General features: G+C 36.8%; 1 protein-coding gene across 8 annotated transcripts in view; it reads right to left on the bottom strand.

Annotated features, from left to right (window-relative positions):
- Positions 1-27,113, bottom strand: part of dock3 (dedicator of cytokinesis 3) — a 234,638-nt gene that overhangs the window by 9,724 nt on the left and 197,801 nt on the right. For 5 of the 8 annotated variants that reach the window (XM_034314016.2, XM_034314015.2, XM_034314022.2 and 2 more), the window contains 24 exons: positions 22,749-22,941; positions 22,423-22,550; positions 21,896-22,042; positions 21,238-21,336; positions 20,405-20,499; positions 19,602-19,677; positions 17,419-17,519; positions 14,449-14,507; positions 13,645-13,793; positions 13,431-13,516; positions 12,106-12,132; positions 11,860-11,955; positions 10,481-10,541; positions 10,193-10,286; positions 8,829-8,977; positions 6,815-6,901; positions 6,531-6,635; positions 6,171-6,312; positions 5,780-5,946; positions 3,462-3,548; positions 2,513-2,692; positions 733-816; positions 502-618; positions 269-387 (listed from right to left, as the gene is read on the bottom strand). In XM_034314016.2, the coding sequence (XP_034169907.1) occupies positions 269-387; positions 502-618; positions 733-816; positions 2,513-2,692; positions 3,462-3,548; positions 5,780-5,946; positions 6,171-6,312; positions 6,531-6,635; positions 6,815-6,901; positions 8,829-8,977; positions 10,193-10,286; positions 10,481-10,541; positions 11,860-11,955; positions 12,106-12,132; positions 13,431-13,516; positions 13,645-13,793; positions 14,449-14,507; positions 17,419-17,519; positions 19,602-19,677; positions 20,405-20,499; positions 21,238-21,336; positions 21,896-22,042; positions 22,423-22,550; positions 22,749-22,941 (2,648 nt within the window). The remainder of the gene's footprint in view (positions 1-268; positions 388-501; positions 619-732; positions 817-2,512; positions 2,693-3,461; positions 3,549-5,779; positions 5,947-6,170; positions 6,313-6,530; positions 6,636-6,814; positions 6,902-8,828; positions 8,978-10,192; positions 10,287-10,480; positions 10,542-11,859; positions 11,956-12,105; positions 12,133-13,430; positions 13,517-13,644; positions 13,794-14,448; positions 14,508-17,418; positions 17,520-19,601; positions 19,678-20,404; positions 20,500-21,237; positions 21,337-21,895; positions 22,043-22,422; positions 22,551-22,748; positions 22,942-27,113) is intronic. The other 3 variants (XM_034314018.2, XM_034314021.2, XM_034314019.2) reach the window with 2 other exon arrangements.

The following is a 27,113-nucleotide window of genomic DNA, read 5'->3' as shown; positions in this document are numbered from 1 at the left end:
AGAGACTAATGCTAATATTATGATACTGAGAATCAAAGTAAGAAATCTCATTATAACTCCCATTATAAACTTATAGCTCTTTCAAATTTGTCAGTAATTTTGTGTTTCCATAAGTAAAATTGAGAGCCAAAAGTTTTTTTTTTTTAAGGTTAAGGGTAGGGTTAGATTTAGGTGTAGGCATAGCATTAATTAGTTGCATTAATCTTATATCAGTGGAAGGTCTTCAGAAGGATAGTAAGATATGTGTGTGTGTTTGTGTTCTGCTCACCTGTGTCTGTGCATGAGTTTGATGCTCTCTGGGCTCATAGGATTATGGGACGGGAGGATGGCTCGTGGGTTGCTGGGTCCAGAGCAGGCTGCACTCAGTCTGTCTAGGCCGGGCAGACCCTGCAGAACACACACAAACACACTGCGTTGAATACACACACACAAAGTGTACACTCATAGTCATGAGCTGAAGGTTAGCAGTGGCACAGTAATGAATGAACGATGAGTTCTCACGTGGCACAGACTGCTCCTCATCATCTGGAACTGATCTATAAGCTTTTTGTGCAGGGGACGCATTTCCGGGTGCACCAGTTTCTCATGGACCGCCAGCCCTACGCCCAGGACATGGACCTAGAACATGATCCAACATGTTATACTGACTATATGATCATATTCATAGAGTTTGGGCTGTTTAGCTTCAAAAGATGAGGACTGGACATGTTGTGTGGAGTTATGTGTTCTCACCTGTTCTTGCATGAGGTCCTTGAGCTGAGTGATTTTGTCTGTGTCCTCTGGGTGAGTGGAGATGTATTCTTTATCAAAGAATGCCTAAAAAATAGATGCAAGAGTTTGAAGTCATAATTTCTATACTAGAATTAGTTTATACTACAGATTTTTTAAAATCTGATTAGTCAGACAGTGTGGATTAATTTTCTATAAAAACAAATCTGACCATAGTTTGCCTGCAAGGTTTAGTTTAGTACACTCATTCTAATATTATTTGTTTCTATAGTCACAGCTAATTCACAAAGACCTGTATGTTGGACACTCATTAACAGATTCAAAAACGTGTGTAAAGAGTTTTCTGTAAGGAGACATTTATCTATCATTTATGTAAGGAGTCTCCAGTGTCAGTGGCAGCTTTGGAAAAGTCAGATGTAAAGCTATAAATTTTTGACACACAGGGCTTTGTGGTTTCTCGGTAACCTGAGAAGCTGCGTTATTTATCTTATTAATTTCATGAGAAACAAAAAAGAGAGGCTAGTGTGGGGATGACTGTTTATAGCTGCTATAATGTAAGTGATAATAGGAACTTGTTTTGTGGATGTTCTACAATATAAATGTAACTATAAATGGATAAAAAGAATGATGTGTTGTTCTTTAATTAAAAAATTATAATCGCTGGCAAATTGGTCTGGTATAAATGGAATAAAACACTTTGAGAATGTTTTACAATTCTATAGGTAACTTACTTAATGGTTATCTGGTTGATTAGAGGAGACATATTTTGTTATTTTAAGTTTTACACAGGAGCTACAAGGCTAATGTAGCTAACAAGGTAATAAGAAAAGGTTATACACTGCAAAAATGGCATCTTACCAAGTGAAAATATCTTGAATATAGTCAAATTTATCTGCTATTTCATACTAAAAGATTACAACAAACCAAATATAAGATTATTAAAACCTATTTCTAGACATTTGTACTAATTCCAAGCTTGAAATGGTCTTGCTCTATTGGTAGATCATTTTGCTAATTTTAAGCATTTTTTTCTAGAAAAAATAAAAATAATCTTTCAATAGAACAAAAAACTGTAAAGTTTGAAATGAGTAAAACTGTCTAGAAATACATTTAATAATCTTATATTTGATTAATTGTAATCTTATAATAGGAAATACTAGATAAATCTGACTATATTTATAAGATATTTTCACTTGCTAAGATGTCATTTTTTGCAGTGTAGCTACCAGTTTAGCGACATGTAATGCAACACATTTTGGGTAAATAACTACATTAGTGGTAAACAGTGAATTGTCGATATTTTGGTTTTGACTGCTCCTTTAAATAAGTAATTTGTGAATATATTATAAGTTTAGATTATTATATAAGTATGTAACATATAAAATTATGTTAGATAAAAAGAATTAGTCCATGACAGACTTTTAAAGCCTAATGCATGCTCAAACACACACTGTTCAAGCATTTTGGACATTTTCTGTTTCGGTTCATTTTCATTTCATACTGTAACCGAATAAAGACTTAATAGAACTGCTGCATATTTTATCGCAGTATATTGTATATTAGCTCAAACCTGAGCTCTTCACATTAATGTTCACATTTCCCAGCATTTGAAATCTACTCTCTCAGCATTTTGCTTAATCACAAACTTTAATTAAAATTCAGCTAAAGCTTATTTGTAGCTAATCTGTCTTTTAAAGTTTATTATAAGGCTTGGAGATGAGACAAACCATGGCTGTTTGATCACAGCAGGCCTGAGCAGAGCCTGTTTTGCTGGATTTCTCACCTCCTGGTAGCGAGCAATGCCTCCGTTGACAGCTGCATCAATCACTCCGTTCAGACACATGCTAAGCAGGTTAATGTTGCCGTGCAGCTGCTTGTGTTGGTACTGGCTGATTAAAGTGCGCAGCTCCTGGTTCTTATTCTCCACCACGGAGATGGCGTTCTCCAGCGGACTCACTTCAACCTAGTGGGGAAATGTAGGGAAAGGATTACGGATAACAGCACCTCCAAACACAGCTATAGGACATTTTAAGCTTTTTAAGTGAAAAAAAAATCCCACACATTTGCATTTATCTTTATATTACTTTTATATTTTATGCAACTACTAATCACCAGTGTGAACCAGTTTAATCCACATTGCTACTGCTGAAATTGATTATAGTCTAGCAAAAAACACAATTACACACAATCTGCACAAACAATTTTTTTGGTTTTGATTTAAAACTCATAGAGTCATAGCTTTTGCAAAAATTCTGCACTTTATTTACATTGTTGCTGTAGTAATTAAAGCTAATTTCAAGTGGGTTTACCTTCTACTGTCCAACATATGATTGATGGGTCTAAAATCAGTTGGGAATTTATCCGAACAATTAGCATCAGTTACTTGTCTCGGAATTCAATATGACTTGATTTGATTCAGTGACATTTTATTTGATCCAAATTTGATTCAAATCAATTTGATTCAATTCAATTCAACACTGGAAAATACATTTACACACGGAAATTACATTATATTCCAACAGGCAATCTAAAAAAATGGAATTTATCTTATTAATTAGTACCAATTACTTGTCCTCCATGGATTCACTTTCAGTCAATTCAATTCAATTCAATTCTTTTGGTTTTAGTTCATTCAATTCATTTGATTCACAACATCAGAAAACATGTTTTCCATCAAGATCCTTATGATTCTATTCTAACATGCATTAGCATAAAAGTGAGGAACCACTGACCAGCTCTCTCTTCTCCACCTCAAACCAGCGAGAGATGCCTGGCAGGGGATGTGTGAGGATAAGTGTGGTCCTCTCGATCCACAGACTCTGCAAAGACGACACAAAAACACAACTTCAGCCTTTTGCAACCCAGAGGCATGTAGACGCTTGTCCTGTTTACTGACGCATTTCCCATTAGCGTGATTATGAATACACATAAGACACATAAGCACATGCATATGGGGTAATCAGGCAAATCCATAATTATGATCGTAAGAAGGCAGAGGTACAGACCAGAAAATACCAGTAACTAGCAATAGGAGTAAAAACAGTAGTATTAGGAAACTCCCAAACCAGCAAGGTGACATGACAGGGAAACTAGAAATTAAGGGATTAAGAAACACAAAACTAGATTATAATTTCAGTGACAACAATTACAAGTTGTTTTCTCCTACTCAAATATAGAGATTGCTAACCAGGCCATCATGATCAAGTTATCCGCATGTTAATTTTAACTAAACAGGGTGTTAAAATTTGGTAATGGAAAATAAAGTCATAGAATATTTACTCATTTTATACAAACAACATCTCAAACACAAGTTTGTTACAACTTTAAGCAGAAGATAAGTTAGCTAAATTTCCTAGCTAGTTATGTTAGCATTGCAACAGATTCTAAGGATGGAGTCACGGCTTCTTTCTTAAAGTGCGGTCAGTCTGAATGTAATTTACTTGAGTTTAATTGAAAGGACACATGAACATGAAAAAATTGGTGCCAATTAATGATCAGGTTCAGTGAGTGGCAAGCCAACTTTGTCACACATTAGCAAATTCATAACAAGTCACATGACTCATAGTCTTAAGGCTCTAATTGTCAACTTGGAACCTAACCGTACCGTACATTTTCACCTATTTTTTTCACTCTGCCATTTTATATACATTCAGTCATAGACACGTTACTCTTGCCACTTGTCACTTTTTGAACTTGGATAAGAAGACTAGATAATAACACTATATATTTCTTATAGTTTTTTACTTTATTTATTTTTTATATATTGCTTATTTTTATATTGTTTTCTTTTTATAGTCATGCAGTTTTGTAGTATTTTCTTTTACTTCTGTTTCTGTAAGAAACAAAGAAACTTCCCTCCAGGATGAATAAAGTCTAATCCTATCCAATATTATGTCTTATCTTATTTTATCTCAATGAGAAACATACCTTTTCTTACATCTGAACATAATCCAACCATATTACCCTCACTTGTTTTAATTAATACACACCCTTTGCTTTCTTAATCTTGCTTAATGAGATCAAATGAAATGATCTAGAAAGCTGGCCGAATCTCTCCAAAATCACATGATGGGACAACAACCTATAATTGGCTGGTTATGACTCCAACATGGCCAAGAAAATAGAGAAGCAGCTGCCGAGTGGTGCAGCTGAAAAGTGTTCGCCCAATCACTGGCATCTTTGAACTCATGTATGCAGAAGAGGGTAGATAGCATTTTCCTCTAAGTGTGTTACGCTGCATGAGCAGGAGTTCGAAAAGATGCAGATATACGGCTTCACGTGTCTCAGAGGAAGTATATGTTAGCTTTTACCCTCCCCAGTCGGTAACGGGTTTAACACAGGAGAGTTGGCTGGTGGGTCGGAATTGTCAGGTGACCAAATTGGGAGAAAAATGTGGAAAAAAGAAAGAAAATAGAGAAGCCACAGTTGGAACCATTGCTTTATAGAGGATTCTCTGATCCTCTGTGCTTGTAGCTTTCGTCTTGGCAAGAATATATTTTTCTGGAATTCACATCTGGTTTTCACACTCTTTGTATTGAGAACTAGACATGGAATATATTTATATAACCAGGGTGAAGCTAGAAGAAGAGGTAAACAGGAAACAGGAGACAAGCTGCAAACAATATTGTTCTAGGACAAAAGGCCTTGCTGCTTACACTGTCTCATAAATCAATGTCTTCAAAGGCAGTGTTTCACCATCAACAATAGCACCTGTAAATAAATGGTTTCAAACCCCAATACAAAGCGACATTACAGAGATATTAACACACGCTAATGTTCACTAACCGATTTGACAGAATAAATCATGTTTAGACATAACAAAACAAATATTCTGTGACTACACCATAGTCAAAATCACTACAGCTAAGTTAATTATCTATAACTTGTCTTCATGGTGTTTCATGGTGTTTCATTTTCTAAAGAATACATGTATGCTACCTTCAGGTATTGGCCAGATGAAGGAATCTCAAAAGACAGCATTCTATGCATTCAATTCAGAAATAACTTCCTGTATACTCTGAGTACAGCTTTTTTTTTTTTTTTTTTTTACCTTGAACTCATTATCCTTGTCTTTGGGGCCTTTGTGGAAGGGCCGGTCATAGCGAAAGCGGCGTACGTTGTTCACTCGATAGAAGCTTTTAATTCGGTCAGGCACACGGTCCATCTGAAGCACTTCTACGTTTTCAGGAACTGGAGATACAGCGTAGATCTGCAAGTCTGGGAGGCTTTGTGTCAAGGAAATATTCTAGTTTCAAACCTTTGTTTGAATGACGCAAATAAGAGTACTGTACATTATTTAGTGGACTTGTGTTCTAAAATTATTGAAATACTAATAATACTATGGAATACTAAAGGGAAACAGCAAATATCGCATTTATTGAATTTCAAAAGCCCCAATATCCCTTGCCATATCTCATTTTCTCTTCATTGCTGAAGGATACACTGGGCATCACACTGCAAAATGGCCTCATCTGGTTGGTTGGGATGTTGCATGGCAATTGCTTGTGGGAATTCTCCCAGCATCCTCTGCTGGAAGGCTTCAAGCCTCTCATAGTCGTGCCCACGGCAAACAAACTCCTTATTCTGTGCCAAGCAAAAAAAAAAAAAAAAATCTATATTCAACATTAAAGCAACTTTCCTCTGCCAATGAAAAGCCTGTATTAAAATTGGATTTAAATTGAACTCGTTTTGCCTGTTAACGTAACCTGTGGTGTCGAGGGAAAATAACAGCACTCGCTCTGGCTCATCGGTCATGGATATAAATATTAACAGATTGAGAAAAAACGATTACACAAGCTTACCCTGAGGAAGAAAGGAAATTTTCGACCGTAAAAGCCCACCCTGAAGAACTCGGGCTCCAGTCTCTGCTGCTCCATGATGTTGTCATAATAGGCTGCTTCCATTTTCTATTAAAAAAAGGCCAATATCTTCTCAACAGTGCCTCATTCATGATTTTTTTTTATTCCCACACATAAATGCTGAAAAATCAAAACTCAAAATCTGAGTTAGCACACTTGATATAACTTCATACGGCTCATATGTACATTGCTCATGTTAACTCAATTCATATTCAGTTTGGACTCACCCGTATCCAGCTGAGGCTTTGGTAGTCGTATAAGGATTCATACTGTAAGGCTAGCTCTCGGCAAAAAGGAATCCCATACTCCCAGCACTGAGGATAGAGCACACAGCAAAACGGTTTTGACTTACATGTATCATTTACAGCCACAGTACTCGTGCACTCATTCAGGATGTACTTTGAAGCTCTTCTTTGATAGCCAGCAAGCCTGAATTCATACCTTACTATCTAGTACATTTACTTGAACAGGTCCCAGATTCCCAACAGTACAGTGTGAAGGAGTGTTGAAGATATTTTATCAGTGATGTGACTCTACTGAGAAACCAAATGCTGTAAGTTTGACTAATTCTTATATAACACAGCTGAGTGCAAGGTCACGTTGATAAAGACAATAGTGCAAAAAATAAATAAATAAATAAATAAAATAAAGCAGACTGGACTGTCTTTTTGACTTGAGAATAAAACTATCTATCTATCTATCTATCTATCTATCTTTTCTTTTTTGTGATATTTTCTAATGAATTTAGTTCTTATTTTTGTTTTTAACTTAACTAACATACTAAGATGTTACCCCAAGAGTTCTCAGCTCTTGCTCTCTCTCGTACAGAGATGTATAAGCTTAATGCCATACACCACGCTCCCAACTCTCCTCCTAGCCCATAAACAGTCTCCCTGTTTTCCCACTCCGAAGGCTCCGAGATATAAACAAGGCCCTTTCTCATAGACTCCCTACACCTGTAGCCATGACAACCGAGTCTAGCGAAGGGCAAAGACGTGCAATAAATCCTGAAAATGCCAGAATGATAAATTCCTACACCACTAGTGGGCTATTCACTATTCAGCAATGAACGACCCATTAAATGGTTATATTATTACTTAAGACATTCTAAATGCAAATGTAATTCGCGGCCAAATTTGTAACGAAGTGAAAACGTAATACATAGTATTTGTGATGTGTGAAAAAAAATCAGTTGGGTGCATCACAAATATAGTTACTTGTACTTGTTTAGATTATAATGCAAAAGAAATTATAGTAGCCAAATGGTTTTCAATCTATAGTATAATTTCTGCAAATGACTGTTTGCCATATAATTAAATAATGTAAGCGTTAAATAATGTATAAACATTAATGCTCAAATCTGATTGGTTAGAAGATGTTAATTAATGTTCTGTTTTAGTGAAATAATCAACATTGGATGCTACCATTCTCAATCTGTTTTATTCCTTACATAAAACCAGTGGTTTTAATCACTTTCTAATTATCATTACCATTACAATTACTTGTAAAGTGTTAGATTTGACACACCTAATTTTTTTTTTCTGGGATTTCTTCTCTATTTGTGCATTGATAATAAATAGTTAACCCATGTTAACTACTGTATATACTAACTATATACTAATATTTCTATAAAAGTGAAGATTGAAGTGATCAGTGAAGTGATCAGTGAAAAGTGATCAGTGAAGATTGATAGATTTTATTTCACATTAGTGAACTCAAAACAGTCTTGTTTTACCGTGAGAGAAAGCGAGGCCGCTGCTTCAGCTTATCTTATTAAGCAGGGGGGATCAGTGAAGATGAGAGCACCAGCTGAAAGATTACTGAAGTGAGATGGGGAAGGAGTGGATGGACTGTCAATCCAGATTCATATGTCGATTGGCTCATCTGCCCTTTTTATTAGGAGTAAAAGTAGTCTGCTTTTTTGGTGTGTTAATATTGAGTGATAAGTCAATGTAGCGTACTCTGATGTTAAAATTCCGGGCTCACTTGCAAAATACTTAAATGTTGGCAGGTCTGATAAATATACTGATAAATATTTTTTATTTTTTTGATATCTCTACCATAGACCATAGGATTGGTCGGAGGACCTTAATCCAGCCAATCTTTAGGATTTGTTGCTTTACTGCATCATAACCTATTTGCATACAATGAATACATCTCAATTCAAATGTCCTGACAATGTCAAATGTTGCAGGAAATGTGTTTTGTGTATGCATGTTTGTGTGTGTGTGTGTGTCCTACCTTGCCCTTGTTGAAGTAGTGGATGACCTTGCGGCAGAGATCCTCTTTGCGATGCCACTCGCTCTGAGCCGGGTAGTGCAGAAACTCCCGAAGGGGTCGATCCTCCCACTGCAACAGCTCCCAGTACAGGAGCAGAGTGAACGCCGCCTCTGTGGAGCAACAGGACAGGTTAATCATGATATGAAGACTTAGGATTAAACACGCAAAAGTTCAACACTCTCTCCCTGGACAACTCTCTGATCTCGCCTTCGGTTACTGCACGCAACCTTGGGGTACCCATGGACAATCAACTGTCCTTCCCTCTCACATTGCTAATCTGACACTCTCAGATTTGCTGATTTCTCCTTTACAACATCAGAAAGATTCATCCATTTCTTTCCACCCAGGCCACTTAGGTACTTATTCAGTCCCTTGTCATTTCGAGACTGGACTACTGCAAATCTATCCTGGCAAGTCTGCCTCTGAGCGCCATTTGTCCTCTGCAACTGATCCAGAATGCAGCTGCACGACTGATTTTCAACCTTCCTAAGTTCTCCCACACCACTCCATTGCTACGCACCCTCCACTGGCTTCCTGTAGCTGCCTGCATCATATTTAAAACACTGATGCTTGCTTACAAAGCCCAAAACGGACCAGCACCCTCTTATCTCAAAGCACTTATCACATCCCGCACTGCACCTCGCTCCCTCTGGTCCTCTAGCACTGCTCGACTGGTCCCACCATCTCTCAGGGTACAAGGAAGGCATGCATCAAGACCCTTGTCTGTTCTGGCACCTAGGTGGTGGAATGAACTTCCCCTAGATGTCCGAAAAGCTGAGTCACTGGCAGTCTTCAAACGACGTCTAAAGACTTACCTCTTCCTAAAGCACTTAAATTAACACTTTATTTAAAAAAAAAAAAAAAAAAAAAAACACTTTGTATTGTCTGAGCGCTTGTTACTATATTACCACCCCAACAGAGTTTTTAGACAGATAGTATTCTTAGTTTCTAACCTAGTGAACCAGTATCAGAATGTATTTATCGATAGAGACTTTAAAGCACTTTTGTAAGTCGCTCTGGATAAGGGTGTCTGCCAAATGCCATAAATGTAAATGTAAACACTACTCAACACTTTTTATTTCACATGGATATTTCACTCTCGGATCAGAATGACCTGAACATAATCTTTGGAATAAAAATATGATTTTAAAAAACTGTCTTTCAGGGTCCTGAGTGGAAGAACTGTCTAAGATTTCATTCTCGTCACAAGTATATTAGCTCATTTACACAGGTCTGGTCTAAGACCAGTCAGGTCATATTACAATACAAAGTTATCACAAAACAACATCTGATTGCTACATTTTCTGATAGCATGTTCCACTTACCTGTGTAATTCTCAGCCTGCAGGTGCATGTCACACAGCTTGTGAATGTAGCGGATGTACATCTCCTCCTTATTGATCTCAGACTTATAGAAGTTCTGCGAAAAACAAACCATCATCATACAGGAATAGCTGAAAAGAAAACAACCTGAAAATGCTAAACTTACTAATAAAGAATAAACGTTAAAAGTTCTAATTAGTCAATGAGATCATGTTAGCTAGTCACTCCTAGCTTAAATTAATGGTTAGCATTTAGTTTTAAGTGAAAGGGGTTGGCAGAATATAAACTCACTAGCAAGTTGACGGTGCAGCCGATCTTCTTGTTCTCTGTCTCGTCTCCCTTCATGCAATCCCTGTCAACAAATGAACAAATCAATGACATTTTTATGACATTCAGAATGACATGCAACTCTGAATGAGTGTATATATAGCTGTAACGCTTGCTGTCATTTTTCCTGAAAGGAACCGAATATGACAACCAGAGAAACATCACATTTTTGGAAAATATTGGAGACGGCGTCAAGAATGCCAAAACAGAAAAGAGAGTTTGTTCCAAAGCCCATTATTTTCTGATATGTGGACATTTCGACTGGCGTTATTTTTTATTACTCATAACTCATCAAATCTGCAAATCTTATTTATCAATTTTATTTAGCTACTAGCACATTAACAAGCTCTCAGCTTGGTTACATGAGAATAGGACACAATATCCACTTAAGTGGTTAAACTTGCCAGAACGCTGTTGCTAGGCAACTGGGTATTATAGACAACACCCACAAACTAGCTAATGACTGAAATCAACAATTTGGCTAGCTAGTACAGACAAAGAGTTTAATGCCTATACAGGCTATGTACTAGTTAAACTGAAAGACTTAAATACCAAAAAAAAGCTGTATGATTAAAATTACACTGTAATTACACAGCATTAACCGCAAGTTAAACATCTGTAGGGTCTTCTCTATAGGAACATCAACTTTACGTTACAACGTTACTCTGAGAAAACTCTGGGAAAGCAAAAGTATGAAATCTTCTCATAAACTTGGTAAAGATGACACCATTTTGATCACATTCGAATATGTTTTGAATATTTTTCAAGTTCAGAAGCTCCATGTAAAATATGTAAGGCAAACACACACTTTAATACTTTTTCAAGTTGGCAAAATTGTGAGCTCGCTGTTGCTAGGCAACACATGAGTGCTGCAGATGAGTTGCGGATGCACACAAACTAGCTAATAACAGAACAATGACTAAGTGAACTACCATATCTTATCTTTTATATGGACAATGTAAAGACAGAGTGACAGGAAATGAGAAAAAAATGCCGGGAATATCAACATTACATGATGTGTAAATTATCAAAAAAAAAACAAACTTCCATACAACAAAAAATTGCACAAACCAAACTTCCTGAGTTTTCTGCCAAATGTCTACATTGCATTAGAACTTGTGAACGCAGCATTCTTTGAAATTTTTTGACCGAATAGTGAATACCCGAATAGTGGAATGTAAACATTGTGAAAACACGACCCCATTTGACTTGCACCATTAGTATGAGGAGCACTAAATTAGAACTGTGATTAAAGTTTTGACCATATCTACATAATAATCACCTGCCAATGTTGTATTCATGGTATGTAGTAATGGATTTGGCATTGGCACTATAAATCCCACCTGTAATCCAGTAGCCTCTCCATAAGGCGAGTGACAGAGGTGACGAAAGAGATGCCTGTCTCACGCCACGTCTCCTGCTCGATCTTTTCCAAAAGACTAGAAATCAACAATAAAAAGCAATGTCACGCTTCTCAGTGTACAGCAGAGGTGAAAAGAATGGCGCTTTTCTGAAAGAGCAGCTCAGTACGGCACATAAAAAGGTTGGTATTAGTTGGCGTAGAACTAAAATGGTTAGCGTTATCTTACCTGGGATAGGGCCCAAAAAGCTGAGTACTACAGTCCCGCAGCACAAAGCAAACACAGTGAGGTTGTTCATTTAATTTAATGCTACAGAAAACACGTTAGAATGTAGCACCGGCACAGTGCTCTGTCATGCTTACTACATAAAAATGATAAAACTTTTTTCCAACATTATACTGGATAGGACACATTCCAAGTTGAGTTACATTCGCATAGTGAGGATTTAATACTGATATTACACACATCTATATTCAAAACTCAGACACACAGTAACTACAATGTTTTTAAAAGCTTTATTTAACCAGGAAGTCTCTTGAGATGAGCAATATCTCTTCTGCGAGAGAGTCCTGGTCAAAATAGCCTCACAATCACACACACACAAATACACTAGGATATACATATTTGTAAGATATAGAATTACAATAGTACCACACATAGCGTAAGAAAAAAAAGTGAAACAGAGTTGTAAATTTTATGTTTTATGTGTTAACAAATTGACAGTGACCCAACATATGAATTATATTTTCAGTGACTCTTAATTTGAAGTCATTAAGATGAACAGAATGTAGCTTCAAAACATTTCTTTAAGCACTCTTCAGAAGTAATGTGATAGTTAAGCACTCAGGGTTGAGTTTGAGTAAAACAGTTACGTTGTCTCAGTTACTGTATGTGTTATTCTTCACTGGCTGATAGTTTGATGTAACCACAATACGTCACGCTGAAATGAGAGTTTGAGATATTTTTTTTTGTTTTTTTGAAAATAAAAAAACAAAAAAAAGAATGGAATACTAGTTAAGGGGTACATAAATAGTATCGCCCCTTTAAAATCCACAAAAAGGTTTGCTTATCCTTTTGCTCAGTGTGCTTATCCTTCAAACCGTGAGCATGTTGTCTTTCCAGGAAAGTGCTTCGAATTAACCAGAACAACTCAAAATAGCGAATTAAAAACATGCTGAAATCAATTAGACCCCACATTATGACCTAAATTTAGTATCTCATGTCTTCATTAAGTTGTGCGCACAATTTGCTGTTTGTTTTGTAATATAAAAAAATTAATGCAAAATAATAGGACGTGCTGGATCGAGTGCTATAGTGATGATTACAACTAGGAGTATTATGCAGCAATATATTATTATGGTAGTTACATTAGATGTTTATTTCAATGTTCGCTGTCTTTTCATTCACATATCATCATATTAGTCTTTTTATTTTCCGTTTTGAAATCGTCTTTTGCTTTTGTTACATCAAAATCTATTTGACAGCAAAAGAAAAATCTTTGATCTCTCTCTCTCTCTGTGTGTGTGTGTGTGTGTGTGTGTGTGTGAACTCACAGCAACCCAAAAAGCTCTCTGTAGTTCTCATCTCCTTTACCCTCAGAAACTAGACTGTCCAGCTTGTCTATGAGCTCTGCCTCCACCTGAAAACACACACAGGAGAGAGTTTAAGGTCTGTATGGTCTGATATCTTCATTCAGTTGCAGGAAAACCTGCAGATGATCCACACGTTTTATGCTTTTACTTCACGAAGCTGCTATAGAGGCCTTGCCTGTTTGAAGTTTCCATTCTTGCGCTGTTCCCAGTCCATCATGTCATGGAAGATGGGGATCATGATGTTCCTGACCTCACTTTGAGGCACCAGGGTCACACCCAGAAAGGGTCCAATCATTCCTGGGATAAAGTGGATCTTATTTTCACCTAGAGGAAAAATAATATTAAAAAAAAACCATAAGAAAAACAATGCAAAGTCAATTACAACAGCACAACTTGAACTATAATAGGGTTTATGAACAACTTGCAATGTGAACATTACACATTTCAAAGTCATTTCTGAATATGAGACTCATCCCCACCAGGTTGCTGTAAGTTTTTTATTTTTCCTATTTTTCCACAAAAATGTTTCTGATTGTTTTTCACTTAATTTTTATATGTTGTAATTTCTGTAATTTCATTTTTTACATCACAAAAACCTGCCATTTTAACAGGAGTGTGTAGACCTCATCACCTGCTATATAAAGAGTTTGCACTTGTTCAGTTTTATTTATCTGTTGTAAATTGATTTGTAAATTTCCCATTTATTCAGAAAGTGAAGACCACATCTGGATTCGATGTTCAGTCAAGCAAACTAGGCTGTGAAACTGAATTACAATACATGATTATTTATGAACATGAAGCCATAAAGACCTGCGTTGGATATTTTTGCTTTCATCTATAGAGGTCAGTATTGCCTTTCCAAATAACACCATGCATGTGTGTATGGGCTGAGAGAGAGAGAGAGAGAGAGAGAGAAGGAAAGATAGAGCAGAACAAGGCAAGACAGTGAAAGACAGTAAAATGATAAGCAGGCACTCACCAAGGTTTTGCCACATGCTGAATAGCTCATAGGCCATCATGACTCTCATATCGCCGTACCTGCCAAAAAAAGAGCAAAGAAAAAAAGAGGCTGAAAAGGTGATACCATCCTCAGTAATCTCATGTATCTTTAGGCTGTCCATGTGGGGCCATCCTCAGCAACAGCGAGTGATTTCCAAGTGATGAGAACTCTAACCCCCCCCCAGTTACTGATTATTTTCCTATAAGAGCATGCCCCATCATGTTTTATTTCTTATGTAACGTATATAATACATTTTGTTTTCTCAGTGTCATCTGTTTCTCATTATTTTACTTTAAATTTATTTATTTTTTTTTTAATTAGATGGTCTCCATGAATGAAAGAAAATCCCATTTTCCTCCTTTTTGCTGCTGGTCAATTACTGTGTGTATACAGTATATTTTAAGATAAATATAAAACATAAAATGCTGCTCTAATACAGAACAGTTTCTAAATATTATATTATATTATATTATATTATATTATATTATATTATATTATATTATATTATATTATATTATATTATATTATATTATATTATATTATAACAGATTTGTGGCTGTAAGTTTTAATAAACAGAGGGCAAAAATGAGGAGAGGAAATATCAGGACACTGCCTGACAGAGTCTGTTGTTCTGTTTGTACGCAAGGCTAATCCGAGCTCTAATGTGAGTGTGTGCTTGGCTTTGGGAAGGCAAACATGATGATTAAGATGCCTTCTGCAAGGAAGTGTGCAATAATCACAAACACACACACACACACACACACACACACACACATACAACCTCTTCAGGAATGAGCAATTAATCATAATGCACTGAAACGTACTTAACAAGAAAGAAGTACTTTAATTTCAGACACACTGTTAAGCACTAAGCCATTCAGACTTACATTCATTAATCACAGATCTTAAGGAAGGCATCGCAAACACACATTAAGTGATCTGTCCACCCAAGCTAGGGCTGTATGAAATGCAATAAGGCAAAGTAAATGGAAGCCTGAGTAAGTGCATATATTGTACCTGTTACAGTATTCATGGGCTTAAGGATGTATAAGCATGTTAAATGTTTCATGCTGTTATAAGGTTATAAATCCTTCATGCTGTGCTCAAGATTAACAGACTCAGTAGATGTAGCTGATGAGGACGAATGCCTGCATGTGGTCATCCCCAACACACAGACACAAACTTAAAGACAAGCAAGCGCTCATGTTTCGGCTGATTTATTATACTGACACTGACGCTGTGCATGATCAGTCCTTGCTCATCTTTGAAAATGTTCTGTGACATCTTTTATCACTTCTGCACTTTTGTCTATTGCTCATTAACAGACTGACTTGTAAAGCTGGCACCAGTATTACACATTTTTCCTCTCCCTCAAATGAAAACGTTTGTGCTTTATTTATAGCAAGACTTTTTTTATTGAGTTCAGAAAGGAAGCAAACACGCAGTGACATCCCACCAAGGTCTGAAAGCCGTGGGGTCTCTTGAGTCATTAAAGTAACACAGCAAAATTTTGGAAGGGTGCAGAGAAAGTGCCGAAAGAGATACCCCCTCCAAAAAAAAAAAAAAAGAAAGAAAAAAGAATCTATGCCAAAGGCTTTGAATGTACACATCAAGTCCTTGGTAGCTGCTTAAGTAGGACATGAGCTGCCAGCATATCAGACATATGCTGGGTGTACAGTATACTGCAGGACCTTTAGCCTGATTTGATCCCAGTTTGTGCTTTCCTCGATCAGAACTGATTATTGACATGGATACTCCGTTGGTGTAAGAGGGTAAACAATTTGATCTTATGCCTTATGTCCCTCCAGCCTGATCAATGTTCTTCCAGTACTTTCGACCATGTTTGATTTTTCCACTGCTCAACTTGGATTGCATTGGATTTTCTTTGGATGAGCAAATGAGGACAACTGAGGACAAGAAGCGCAACACAAAAAGGAACTTGATGTTTCATCAAAATGTGCTTGCACTGGGCCTCATTTATCATACTTTTTGCACAGTTGTGTGTAAATGTTTTGGAAGGCCAACCCAAATCAAAAATTCCAGCTAGATTTCAAAAGTTTCTATAACTTTGATTTTCTTCATACTCAAACGGGTGTGTTGATAAACACCAATCACCTGTAAAGTACCAAGCTTGTTCATGGTTCAGCTGAGATGCCTTTACTGATGTCTTCCATTCTCTATAAAAGGCATAGATCACAGAGAGCAGAAAACAACCAAATGATGACCAAATGAAGAAAGAGCACTTCCTATGCATGGTGTGCGCTAAATCTTCCAGTAATACAGCTCAGCCATTGCAGATAGAGGCACACTAACGCCTAAGATAGAGGCACACTAACTCTTCTCCATGTTAAAGCACAAGTGACAGTGTCATGTGATCAGATGAGGCTGATGGGAATTGTCCAGGTGGCCATGGCGTGACATGAAAGTGTTCAGCCACAGAGCTGTCGATAAAGCTCAGGACTTGCAAGATCAATAATGGCAATATTGAGTTAATAAATGAAGTTCTTATAACATGAAGATTCAGAATACAAAACAGATTTCGTATATACAGTGGGGTCCAAAAGTCTGAGACTACATTGAAAATCTGGATTTTTTTTTTTTCATTTAAAATTAGAAATAAAGAGAAGGTTTTAGAATTTTGAAATATTTAAAACAAAGAAAGTAAATGTTCAATATCTGGAATATTTAATATTCAATAGTCTGCACTATTTCTAGTTCCCTATTTAAATATAAGCAAATGTGTGATATTGACCATGTTCACTGCTTTGTACAAAAGGTCAGATTTTCCTCATGCCTAATCTCTTCTACTGACGCATTTGTTCAAACGACACTCCAATGGATTTGATCTAAAATGAGTCATAAGATTTTGCATAAACTTGTGGAGTCCATGCCAGCTCGAGTGCACACTGGCAACCAGCAGCCAGCTATACATCAGGCTTTGAGTCTTACTTGTCTAGAATCTTCTTCCTCTTGGATGGGGTTAAGGTCTCCAGCTGCAGACTGGGCTGGTTGATGTACAGAACTGCCAGACTGAAGTACGAGTTCCAAACCTGAAACAAAGAAGGATCCATATCATCAATACACATGTGTATGCGATGAACCCAATGTCAACCGATCTGCTTTTAAGACAGCACAAAAGCTAATCACAATTGCTTGTGAGGAGAAAAACTTGTCTATTGTATAAATATTGTGCAATATAAGTTATATTGTGCCAAGCCTTATGACTAAAAGCTTTTCTTTATTGTTATCAATATTAGTTTCGTAGCCCCAGAGTAAAGCTAAAATGCAAATTTAGACTAAGTGTCTAAACATGGCTAATTTAAATTTGGGGTAAGAGTAGATTTGTGTGCATATCTGGCCAAGCTAATGCATAAATACATCTTAACCCTGTCAATAACATAAACTTAATATCAGGCTGAGTCAAATGAAAACCTTAAAAGTATGACATAAATGAGAATTTAATTAATTTTTGTTTATAGGAATCTGGACAAGCATTAAGTGTTGGAACACTTGCATTAAATTTAATGGATATACACTTTTACGCAATAAACCATGCAAAATAAAAAAAAAAAAAAATGAAAAAAAATATTAAAACATTTATTATTTAATGATCCTCCTACATTTAAAATAAGTGAAAAAATGATCAATTTGTTTCCAATATGTAACTGAATTATTTTTTAAATGTGTGTTACTGGTTAGCAAATGGTGGGTTGTTGACTGAATAATTAACCACAGATTATGTTTTTTTTTGTTTTTTTTTTACAATATTAAGTCATGTTTATTGATTACTTCAATTGCCATTAAAATGTCATTTTAAACTCAAACTTAAATTAGTCTGTGTAAAATGATAGATAATTGTCCATGAAATGACTAATGCTGCATTCAACAAAAGGTCTTAACTCATAATATCTGACTTCCAACTAGGAAAAAACAACAACAACAACAATTAAAAAAAAAAAAACATCCCCTCAACTCAAAATTCCTACTGGGAACTCGGGACGGTCTCCTTAACCCGAGTTAAGCAAGTGACGTCAAATCAACATAGCTGCTCACAGAATGAATAGTAAAAAAAGTAGCATCTTTCTTTTTGAAAAGTTATATATAAGTATATACAAGTATTTGATTTAGATCATCAACATACACACATATTAGCTTGTTAAATCTATAACACTAACTATACAGTTGACTGTTTAATGCGATAAATATACATCACTCATCACGTTTAGCTAGCTAAATGAGGTGTCCTTGCTTTGTGCGTAAACATTTACGCACTTTTACCCTCATTTTAAATTACAAGATCTATTAACATGACTATGTAATTTGTAAACATTCTTGTGTCCTTGTAATCCAAATAGCCTGATATGACTAGCATTACCGAGCATACTGAGCTAGCTGTCTAAGTTAAATACCTCACATTTGGTAAACAGGTAAACATAAACCGGATTTCAGTATCTCAGTCTCGATTTGCATTAATACATTCTCAGTGATTTAATTAACACTAGCAAACCTGTCAAATATACCATACCCATCACTAAGATTAGCAAAGCAGCTAGACTGCTAGTTAGCTGCTATTATATTAGCTTGTTTTTTGTCACAGGTAGCACAAGTGGGATATTAGTATCTAAGTCTCTATTTACATTGCCACAATTTCAGGGATTTATATAACAGTATATTTTCGAAATATACAACATAAACCAAGGTTATGTTCACGGATGTTAGATGGTTAGCTTCCAGGGCCGAGCCTGAAAGTCTCTGATTAAAGGAAAATTTGACTTTTGCGCCGTGGATACTAATTAAACCTAAACACCATTCCATATAATAAGAATCAAAATCATCCAGTAATTTTTATGTCTAAAATTTATGTAGAATTGACTTTCATACTAAAACAACAAACATTAATTCTAAATTGTACAGCCCTCTTTAGATGATCTTTTTTTCTCTATTAAACAACCTTGCTAAATTATTCAGTTCATTTAGCCTTTGCTGTGTGTAACTCTCTCTGCCACGTGGAGCCATCTGTCGCATGCAGGGTGGACAGTCTGTCACCATTGCTGAGTGTGTGTATGTGTGGAGGGTAATCCCAGGCCTGCTGTGTGTTGCTCAAGTTCACCTTACTAATCAAAGTCACAAACCTTAAAGTCAAAGTCAGCATCTGTGAAGTTCTTATGCAGAGCAGGAGAGAGATACTGCACTGTGGTTACAATGATGCTGCAAAAGATATGTAGAAGAAACTGCATTAAAGGAGCAATTAGTCATTTTTCAAGCCCTCTGCTGTTTACAAGGTGAATTGTGATTGCAAGGAAAACAGGAAACACCCTTCCCTTCCCCTTAGTATGCCTTGTGAGTTGCCTTTAGAGGAAAGGTGCAAAGCTGAGCAGCTTAGTTTGAGTGGAGCTAATTTCTGGGCCAGAAAAATGATAAAGAGAAGCCTAAATTGAACAAAGTACCAACATCTACTGCATGGTAATACTGAGAATCACAGTTTTTCAAAGGAATCTTTGAAATTGTAACATAATTATAGTCCTAGAAACACTTTTAAACATTACAAAATGTAGATTTAAAAAACAGTTTTGCATGCTGTTTCTGTGATAATCTTGGGAAAAGAAGATGTGTACCTCGTGTGTAAGGCAAAAATACAGTATAGCACATGCATTTTAGAAAAAAAGACCATTATCCTGAAAAGAACAATGGAAAAAACTTTACTTTTGAAAAAGGAAAAATGAAGCACAGGCTCTCGCTGAGAAAGAAACACCATTTTTTCATCAGGCGCCAACACAACTCTGTTTAATGCAATGATGCCAATTCCCAGAGGACCAAGCAAGTTCAGAATGCATCGCATGCCATTAGCCAGCGCAAGATGAGAAAAGGGAGGAATAGAGGAAGAGACAAGATGGAAAAGTGGGAGAGACTGAAGAAGAGGGAGGGGGCATCTCACTTGCTGGTCAGGAGCCTCATCACATTCCAGTCTCTGGGGAAAATGCTGAGCTTCATCAAGTTGCGGAAAACACAGAAAATCTTCAGCAAGAACTCCTGAGAAGATGGATAGAGAAAGAGACAGAGAGTGCAAACAGAAGCAAATACATTACAATAAGCCTAATGAGCTTGAACTAATGATTTGCATCATATTTTTTCAGTTTGAGTGTGACTGTTGCACTACAGTGCTGTTTTGAAGCAGTCATTCTTCCTCATTTCACTTCCTCAGCTCTACTATTACAAGAGTAATAGTGAAAATTGATCTAGTAGTAAAAAATCTATATTATAAGACAGATTTACTAATAGAAATGCTAATTAGCGCCATTTTAGAAATGATTTGTGCTGGTAGATATGGCAAATTTAACCATCTACTGGAAAAGCGTATAAATAAATGCTTTACACATGCCTTCTTGTCAGCAAAGAAACATGCAATTCATTGGTACACTCTTAGAAAAATAGGTTCGTCAAGGGTTCTTTGGAAGGTTAATGGTTCTAGCTTTCCAAAGGTGTTTCTAGCTGAATACTTTTCCAACATCGAAACCCTCTCTGGATGGAGTAGGGTGGTGTTGACACATTGTGCACAGCAACAACCAAGCTAAAATCAGTTCTTATGAACCTACATAGCAGGTGTACCCTGATAAACAGCCATTAAGTGTAGATACACTGCTGTACCCAATACACTGTTATCTCAGTGTATGGTTAGTGTATAACGGAAGTGGTTCATTGATTTTGTGTCCCACTTGATTTCAGGCTCATTATCTTCTTGGGAAAACCTACTCAGTTTCTTCAACTGACCTTTAACTCCTCTTTGCTCTGGAAGTTGTCCAGGAGGTGCTGAAAGTGGATGTCTGTCATTTGCCTCAGGAGGGACAGCAGGCAGGACACATATTCACCCTGCCAATCAAAAAGCACCAGAGCAGTTGTGAGCCAATCATCTTGTTCCAATGGCTTTCAAATGGCCAGTCAAACACACAGAAATTGTGAGAGGAAGGGTAACTCATGGAAGAGACCGGTGGAGGAGAACGTAGACACTGAATGTATTGACACTGAAACCTCTAACAGGAAGTGGAAATAAACTACAGTATTATAAGAATATTAGTTTATAGTAATATCTATTGTTTTTTTCTATTTGTGCAAATCAGTTCGTTTTATATACTCTAAGAGACAAATTTTACTAACAGAACAATAACATGACAATGCTGACAGACAGCATGACAACATAGTTTTAAAAGTGAAAAAAATATAAAAAGGGTAATGGTGAAAGAATCAAAAGTCGTTAAGAAATACATACTGAAAAAGTGGCACAAACAAAAAAGATGTAAAGGCAAGTTGGGTAAGAGACAGCACAAAGTTTCTGGTATGTATAGTGATGGGTGTGAGAAGAGTGTGGGAGGAAGAATGGAGGAAGGATGATTTGATGGAAGTAGAAGAATCAGATTTGTTAGTTACTAACAGTGATCTCGGCCGTGCACTGTGGGCAGCGCTGGCCTCTTACCGCCTCCTGAGCTTGCGACTTGCTCATGATGGCGAGCAGCGTCTGCAACAGAACATCCAACAAGCTCTCCACCACCATCTCCACCTCCTCCTGCACTGAGGTCTCCTACAGAGACATAGAAACATAGAAACAGACACACACAGTCTAGTCAAGGAAGCATGACTACACCCAGAGTTGGTTTGTTACCTAGCAGTTTTGATATTTTCAATTAACTCAAAGGACTCATTTATGCCTCAGTGTTTTGGAGTCGTTAAAGCTTGTCGATAAGTACTCAACCTTAAACATTCAGATGTGGATTTTTACATTTGAATTCAAACATTTTATCAAAATTCAAATTGTATTCATGAAGGACTTTTTTTTCCTAACAGCCCTAATGTGTATATATATATATCAACAACTCAAGGCAATATTTGTCTGTGATCACATTTTAAACAAAAGTCATCAATGTTTAGCTAGCATGCATATGTGCAATCTGTGTGTTTTACCAGCGAACTGGCCTTAATGATAGAGAAGATGCTGCTCAAGATCCCTGAACAGATGAGCAGTTCTTTTTGCTGACGCAGATGAAGATGGATGTGGTGCAAGACCACAGGCAGGAGAATCCTCCTTGACTCTGAAGTGGGACAACAAGCAACGTGTGGAAAAAAACATTCACAGAGAAACACTATGTGAATATTTGCATGATTCATCCACCACAAAGCAAAGAAGATCAGAGTCATATTTTTGTCTGATCAAAAGTCTAGATATATACAATTGATATGTAGGTTCAATATGAGAATCCAGCACCAAAATGATCTCAAACATGCCCTACCTGGAAAAGAGAACAACCTGCTATCTACTGTCCGAGCAATGGACTGCAGCTTCACCACATCCATCGACTGGCCTATGTGCACGGTACTGGGCATGCTCCCCAAGGTTCCCCTCACGAACTCAGCCACCTCCTGCACTGTGAACATCTGCAGCAACTCATCAAAGATGGCTGGGAAGGAATTAAGCAGGGCTGCCTGGAGTGGGCAAAAAAGCAAAAGACAAAAAAGATGTTTGGTAATGTGTTCTGGTGTTGACCCTCTTGAGCAACAAATTCTTCTATGGATTTAAAGAGTGAGGATTGGAGTTAACATAATCCACAGAGCAAAACAGCAACAGATTAAACTTTTACATTTATCTGATTCAAAAATATTTTGGTGTCTTTAGTTTTCAGTCCAGAAATCATAAAATCTGATGGGTTCTGGTGTGTGGTCGAAACTGACAAACGTACAAAAAAATAAACCACATCAGAAAACCACAGGGTTCTATCAAACTAGACCATATTAAAAATGCTATTGCTGCATTTCCTACTTCTGGAGACTCTGCTACCAAACCTGGCTGACTGACCTGTGGAATGATGCATTCCTGGCAATAGACTGACATGGAGGAAACCACACAGCTTGTGAATGAACCACACAAGATGTGAGATGATTGGGAGGTTTTTAATACACAAAGCAAAACAAAAAATCAACACACATCAACGATCAAACCAAACCAATTCTGATAACGTTCGGGGCAAAGAGGTTGTTGGTGTTGGTCAATCAGTTGGTTGTTGGGATTTGTTGGCTGGTTGGTGAGGGGTTTGGGTGATGATTCAGGACATGCTGAATGGTTGGTGGGATCTTGGCTGTACTGTCAGTAAGGATTTAAGAAGGAGTGCGTTGCTTTACTGGTGAGGTTTTTATACACACAGCCAAACAGGAACTCAAGAAAACACATTTACAATCAATCCAAAAAATTCCTGACAGGTTTCAAGGGCAAGAAAGATGTAGGTGTCGATAAATCAGTTGGTTGTTGGGATTTGTTGGCTGGTTGGTGAGGGGTTTGGGTGATGATTCAGGAGATGCTGAATGGTTGGTGGGATCTTGGCTGTACTGTCAGTAAGGATTTAAGAAGGAGTGCGTTGCTTTACTGGTGAGGTTTTTATACACACAGCCAAACAGGAACTCAAGAAAACACATTTACAATCAATCCAAAAAATTCCTGACAGGTTTCAAGGGCAAGAAAGATGTAGGTGTCGATAAATCAGTTGGTTGTTGGGATTATTTGTCAGGTTGGTGAGGGGGGTGAGGTGATGATTCAGGTGATGCTGGATGGTTGGTGGCATTTTGGCTGTAGTGTGATTCAGGATTTAAGGCAGTGTGTCTTGTTTAACTGGGCCAAAACACTGAGGCACAAGTACCAAGTACTTACTGATAGAGGAGCTGGCCGTGGAGCATTACAGCTCAAGAGCTGCAAACAGCTGGACTGATTTGTAATGGTTTGTCCGAGAGGAATCTGGGGGCCCTGAATTGTTCAACAAGGGGTTAAAGGAGCCAAGGAAGGAACAGGAGGTCACAGTCAAAGGGCCAAACAAAGACAAAATTGTGTACAGATTACAAGTTAATGAAAGAAATTTCTACTTTCTTAACAAAGCCATATTCTCACATAAATGTTTATGAAGTTTGTTAGGTGGAAATGAAATCTTGTGATTATGTGACAGATAATTGTTACAGTTACCCTGCTGAGAAAGAAATGATATGTGGTTCAATGGCTTATTATTTCAATAATAATGTGACCAAGAAACTCCCCCCAAAAAAAAAGGTTAATAAGATCTGGAAAGTAGCTGGAGACTCACTGAAATGTGAAATGATTATTTAGTTGTATGCTGAAAGTCAGGTATCATTAGTCTGAGGCTTAATAGTTGTAGAAGGGGTGACTCTTCATTTTCTCTACATTGATGGGAGATCAGTGACTTGCTCAAGTATACTGTTATACCATACTATGCCCATACAGCCTACAGTAAAATAAAACAAGCCACTGGTTGAATTCAAGGATCGGATACCATGTTGAATTTAAGACCCTGATTGGTCACAAGATGTTACTTTTCTATAAGAGCAGTTTAGGCATTATTTATGACTGCAAGGCAAATCATAGTTTATAACAATGTACTCGTTATATACATTTATTTATATGTAATTACAACTAATTCACAGGGACTTGTACAGTGTATTTGTTGATATGGTGAAGTTTTCTGTGAGGAGATGTTTATTTTGCACAGGGGCTCCCAAACGAGGGGTCCCGATCCCACACAGAATCACTTGATTAACAAATGGGGTTGCAAGAAAAATTTACAATCTCCTCTCTTGTTTAATTCATTTATTATTAGTATTAGTATTAATATTAGAAATATCAAAGATTCTATGTGCTAATATTTTGAAATGTTACTGACAAGCCATATTTAGATGAAGATATTTAGATTTTTTGAGTCTTTTCACTACCTGATATTCACTGATATACCAATTCACTACCTGCACTAGCATAGTTCAGCATTAAAAATAGCCAAATTTCCCCATCTATCTACCTCCACCAAACAACCAATGTTGTGTCTCAAATCACATACTTATGTACTGTTTTAGACTGTTAACAGTGTGGTTAATGCTGCTGTGAAATCGTGACTCGGAAACCTGATGGACAGGGATGTTTTGGCTCTGATGTGCCATCTAGTGAATGTCGCTTTTAAATCTTGTGGATGTACACAAGATGGGCAGGCGAGTGTGTGAACAATGTCACTCGTGTTGCCGCTGCTTCTGCACGTGTACACACACATCATGCCACAATATTGCATTATTTTCCTATAGCGAAACAACACTTCCCACTAGACTGGTAAGCCAGTGGAAGGAATATTCATTTGGTTTTTATTCACTTTCATTAAACATCCATATGTTACTAACATAATAAAATGTTCAAATGTTACAGTAGTCCTATATGATAAATCAGGAATTTAAAAAATGCAGGGTGGCCATTGCTTGGGGTCGTAGAAAATTCATTTTGTGGTCCTTTTGCCCCAATTTGCCCCAGTAATTTTGGAAGGAGTCTACAGTGTCAGAGCTTTGTAACACTCATAGGTAAAGCATTTCAAGCGTTTCAAGGGCCTTGCATCTTTTTTTTTTTTTTTGGTAACTTGACAAGCTGAATTTTTTTGGTCTTGTTACCTTCATGAGAGTGAAACAAAGAGCTGCTATAACATAAGTGATAACAGGAATGAACATATTTTGTAACTATAAATATATAAAAAGTATATATATATATATATATATATATATATATATATATATATATATATATATAAATGTATGTATAAAAAACAGATTGCTGTGGTACAAGACAGATAAAACTATTTGGGATGTGTTGTTATTGGAAATTAATCAATTTTGGGTGGTAACATCACACGACCCTGTCACTGATTAATATTTGCAGCCATCAAACAAAAGAAAACAAAAAAAAAATCTGTTGTTCAGATTCGACTCAGTACATATGATGCAGACTAAAATAGGCTGTCCTAAAATGGGGCTGTCTAAACTGTTTAGTCTTGAGGGCACAACAAGGCAGACACATCAATCTGTCAGTAGCCCAAACAAACCTGCCACCGAAGAAAACAGTCTTGATTCTGGGTCAACAGCAGTTTCATTCGGCAGTAACTCAGGCCTAACGCCATGCTTTCTTCATTTCTAAGTAATGCTTAAATAGGCTTGAGATTTGAGTACACTCATCAATATGAATGCATAGCCTAAGCTGTACATTTTCTAGCACAACTGTGTTTATAAAGCTCAACTAGAAGCCTTAGCTTTAAATGAACTGTAGCCTTCATTTAAAGTGGAAGTGTAAAGGCACGTGTGGCACAGTGTGTGTGTGTATGTGTGTGTATATATATATACATACATATATATATATATATATATATATATATGTATGTATATATATATATATACACACACATACATACTGGACTCTAGATGCATGTGTACATTTAAGGAAATTGTCTGAATGGTTCCTTGTGAGGATCCTACATTACTTTTTTTTGCTACATTTTGTTACCAAGACATAAAAAACAATACTAGATAAATAAGAATAAAAAGGTAAAATCTATTAAACCCACAGACAAGGTCCTAAGGTTCAAAAATATTCCACCTACCTCTTTTGTTTGTTCCTCTAAGGATGACATAGAACTTTAAAGTTCTAAATAGAGCTAGTTTCTATGTAGAAAGCTATGGAGATCCACTTCTAAAGTGAAAGCAGAACACTTTTTTAAATAGTTAGTATTGTTAACCATCCAAATGAACCCCTAAGGAAACCTTTCCTCTAAGAGAAGAAGAATTTCTTTGCCTTG

The sequence above is a fragment of the Pangasianodon hypophthalmus genome, chromosome 20 (assembly GCF_027358585.1).
Source record: "Pangasianodon hypophthalmus isolate fPanHyp1 chromosome 20, fPanHyp1.pri, whole genome shotgun sequence".
NCBI lineage: Eukaryota > Metazoa > Chordata > Actinopteri > Siluriformes > Pangasiidae > Pangasianodon > Pangasianodon hypophthalmus.
The sequence above is the reverse complement of the archived record's forward strand: the minus strand, read 5'-3'. Positions and strand labels throughout refer to the sequence as shown.